The following is a 3,466-nucleotide window of genomic DNA, read 5'->3' as shown; positions in this document are numbered from 1 at the left end:
TAGGGTGTTTTGCTGCGCGAGCATGTTCGGGGTGAAGAACAAGATAACAGCGGAGCAGGCAGCTGCTATTAACTAGAACTACAACAGGAAGACGAGTTGTCCTCTTTGGACAGCGAGGACTCGGGGGATCTCGGGGACTCTGAAGCTGAGGAGATTTCCCCAAGATGGGACCCTGATCCAGATCTGTGAGTATTATGTGTGAAGACCGATGTGGTTGGTCTGAGGTTGTAAACAATGGGAGGGGTGCTGGAGCGTGCGCGTGCATGTGCGTGTGCTGTGTTTGTTAGTTAAGGCATGCATACCCGAAAAACATAGGTACAGGCTTATTACTAGGGGGGGTAAGCCAGCCTCTGCAAGTGCAGGCATACCTCCTGTGAGCCATTTTGTTGCTTACAAGCCATCACCTGGGGGGTTCTGCTCTGCTCCCTCTTTAGGGGGGGGGGGGGTGGCTGTTCTCTTCTTTAATGGTGGGGGGGCGGGCTGGCCACCGCGAGGAAGGAGAAGGTGATGTCCCAGAAGACCTTTCGCGAGACCCTGGTGATGGAGCTGAAAGCGGTCGGGTCTACCTCCAAAGCCTCTCCACTGCCCCCCCCTCCAGCTCCCCAAGGGGCCTCACACAAACCTGTTCATTTCTGCCAGGATGGCACCTCGGGTCGGAGGAGGTGTGTCCATTGCCGCCAGAAGACCACCGTGAAATGCTCCTCCTGTGACGTGTGTCTGTGCTTCGTGATGGCCAGAGACTGTTTTAATGCCTGGCACACCCTGAACAAGTTGTAACTTCCGGTGTGTGACACCGTACCCTGGGGCTGTAGTCAAGACCACCTTTGTCGAGTCCAAAGAGGTCTGAGTCCAAAGAGGTCTGAGTCCAAGTCAAGACACACACACACAGCTGGCTCTGCAACGTTAGCTAACGTCCGTTAGCATACAGACGGGCTAACTATAGCCAGTTAGCTTTTTTATAACGTAAGAAAAACCCACCCATCTCGTATGAGCAAAGCTTATTTCATGTAATAAAATGACGGCTCAACAGGAGCACTAACGCCACAGGTCTTATGTTGACAACGTGGACGCAAATATAGGAAACTCCGAAGGCAGCCGTAATATTTACCTAGTAAGCTAACTAGGCTAATGCTGGTGCGCTAACGTTAGCAAACATTGGCGTAGCGTTAGCTAGCTGTCTAAACTTGTAAAAAGCCGAACAATATCCCCACCTGAACCGTGTTTCACTTTCCCTCCAATATTATCATCAACATAATAAAGACACCTGGACTCGGTCCAGACCAGAAGCCATGTTGGGCAAGACCAGTGGTCGAGTCCGAGACAAGTCCGAGTCCAAATACTAGCGAGACCGAGACAAGTCCGAGTCCAAATACTAGCGAGTCCCAGACAAGTCCGAGTCCAAATACTACCGAGTCCGAGCCAATTCCGAGTCCAAATATAGCGAGTCGAGACAAGTCCGAGTCCAATACTCCCGAGTCCGAGACACGTCCGAGTCCATACTAGCGATTTCCGAGACAGTCGAGTCCAATACATAGCGATTCCGAGACAGTCCAGAGTCCCAATACTAGCGAGACCGAGACAAGTCAGAGTCCAATACTAGCGAGACCGAGACAAGTCAGAGTCCAATACTAGCGAGACCGAGACAGTCAGGCGATCCGAAATACTAGCGAGACCGAGACAATCCCAGGTCCAAATCTAGCCGAGCCGAGACAAGTCAGAGTCCAAATACTAGCGAGACCGAGACAAGTCAGAGTCCAAATACTAGCAAGACCGAGACAAGTCCGAGTCCAAATACTACAGAGTCGGAGACAAGTCCGAGTCCAAAGAAAAATGGTCTCGAGTCCGAGACCGGACTCGAGTACTACCGCCCTGCTATACCCTGTACCAGAGTAAGCTATACAGCTAATCTAGTCCACGTGTCATTTCATGTAAAGTTTTTGTGTACATTCACGTGTTTTTGTATTTTGCACAATATGTATGTATTTTTTACAATATTTCTATATTAAAAAAAAGTTTCCAGTGAAGTTTATTTGCCCTTTTTTGACCAAAATCTCTTTGGTCGAAGAATAGAAGAAAATATGGGTTTTTGTGTGGTTTTGCTTATGTCATGCTGTGCCTAAATGACTCAGAAATGACTGAGAATGAGAAACAGGGTGTTGGCTTTCATTAGAGACCAAGACCATGTTTCCAGACCCAGAGGCTTCTCAAGTTATAAGGATCTGAAACTCGGTACGCGGTCTTGGTAACCAAAGTCCCGTTTGGACTCAAAAATGGACCAAACAAAAACGCAAAGACATATCTGTAGAAAAAGAATTCATATAAAATTGATTTTTTTGCCTTGTGTTGTCTGTATCTCACTTAGAGCCACCTACAGCTGTGTGTTTTACTCAGTTTACAGATGTATGACCCTCCATTCTAGACTCTGTAACTCTGTCAGTAAGGCCTAGAATCATCATGATACTTATAGAAGAAACCAGAAGGTGTTAACCTCCCATTGATATCAGGCAACTCCCTGAGTGTCAAGGTATGTGGAAGCTGTACCACTTTTAATGTGGGTATGTTATTTAGCCCAAAAGCCTGAGATTTCACCCTCAATTTCAGTGACGGGATCTTCAGAAGCGTGGTGTCTGAGCAATGCTGGACGATGTGCTGACAGCAATCCCTTTGACACTGTTTCTTGATTATAAAAAAAAAGGTTTATTACATCAAAGAATTCAGCATCAATTTACAAGCTCGGCAGAAGCCAGGAGAGCGTCTGCCAAATTACACTCGAGCTTTCAATCAGAACCAGAATCAGCTTTATTGACCAGGTATGCAGACACATACGAGGAATTTTCCTTTGGAGCATAGTTGCTCTCAATGTGCTTAAACATTCAAAACAAACAACCCAACAAACAATATATACACACTAATATAGACACACTAATATATACACACTAATATATACATACTCTAAACAGAAACAATGTAGAGAGATGAGTGCAATGAAGAGTCCAATAAAAATTATTTAAATGTGGAACATAGTGCAAAGGGTACTGGGATAAATAGTATTATGTTATTATATTATATATAACAGTATGAACATTATGAACAGTTTGAAATCTAGGAAATAGAAGAATGACTAATAATGATAATGATAATAAGTGGATATGAGAATGATGACTATAATACTAAATAAATGGAATATAATAGTGGAACCAGTACCAGGTGCTGTAGAGACCGTGGTACTGGGTTATGGACCAGCACTGAACCTGACACTGTGGGTCAGTAGTCAGCTGTTCATCAGAGAGATGGCTTGTGGGTAGAAACTGATCCTGAGTCTGTTGGTGTTGGCGTACAGTGCTCTGTAGCGCCCCCCAGAGGAGAGAAGCAGGAACAGATTGTGTCCGGGGTGAGATGGGTCTGCAGTGATGGTTCCTGCCCGGTTCCTGACTCTGGATGTGTATAGGTCATGGACGGAGGGCAG

General features: G+C 45.9%; 1 protein-coding gene across 1 annotated transcript; it reads left to right on the top strand.

Annotated features, from left to right (window-relative positions):
- Positions 1 to 479: 479 nt before the first annotated feature.
- LOC116695370 (piggyBac transposable element-derived protein 3) lies at positions 480 to 2,186 on the top strand (the record flags this gene model as incomplete). The annotated part of the gene is given in 1 exon segment (XM_032525589.1): positions 480 to 2,186. A coding segment is annotated over 1 exon segment (298 nt), but the record flags the coding sequence as incomplete, so codon positions are not given.
- Between the last annotated feature and the right edge of the window lie 1,280 nt (positions 2,187 to 3,466).

Source organism: Etheostoma spectabile, chromosome 9 (assembly GCF_008692095.1).
Source record: "Etheostoma spectabile isolate EspeVRDwgs_2016 chromosome 9, UIUC_Espe_1.0, whole genome shotgun sequence".
Taxonomy (NCBI): domain Eukaryota; kingdom Metazoa; phylum Chordata; class Actinopteri; order Perciformes; family Percidae; genus Etheostoma; species Etheostoma spectabile.
The sequence above is the reverse complement of the archived record's forward strand: the minus strand, read 5'-3'. Positions and strand labels throughout refer to the sequence as shown.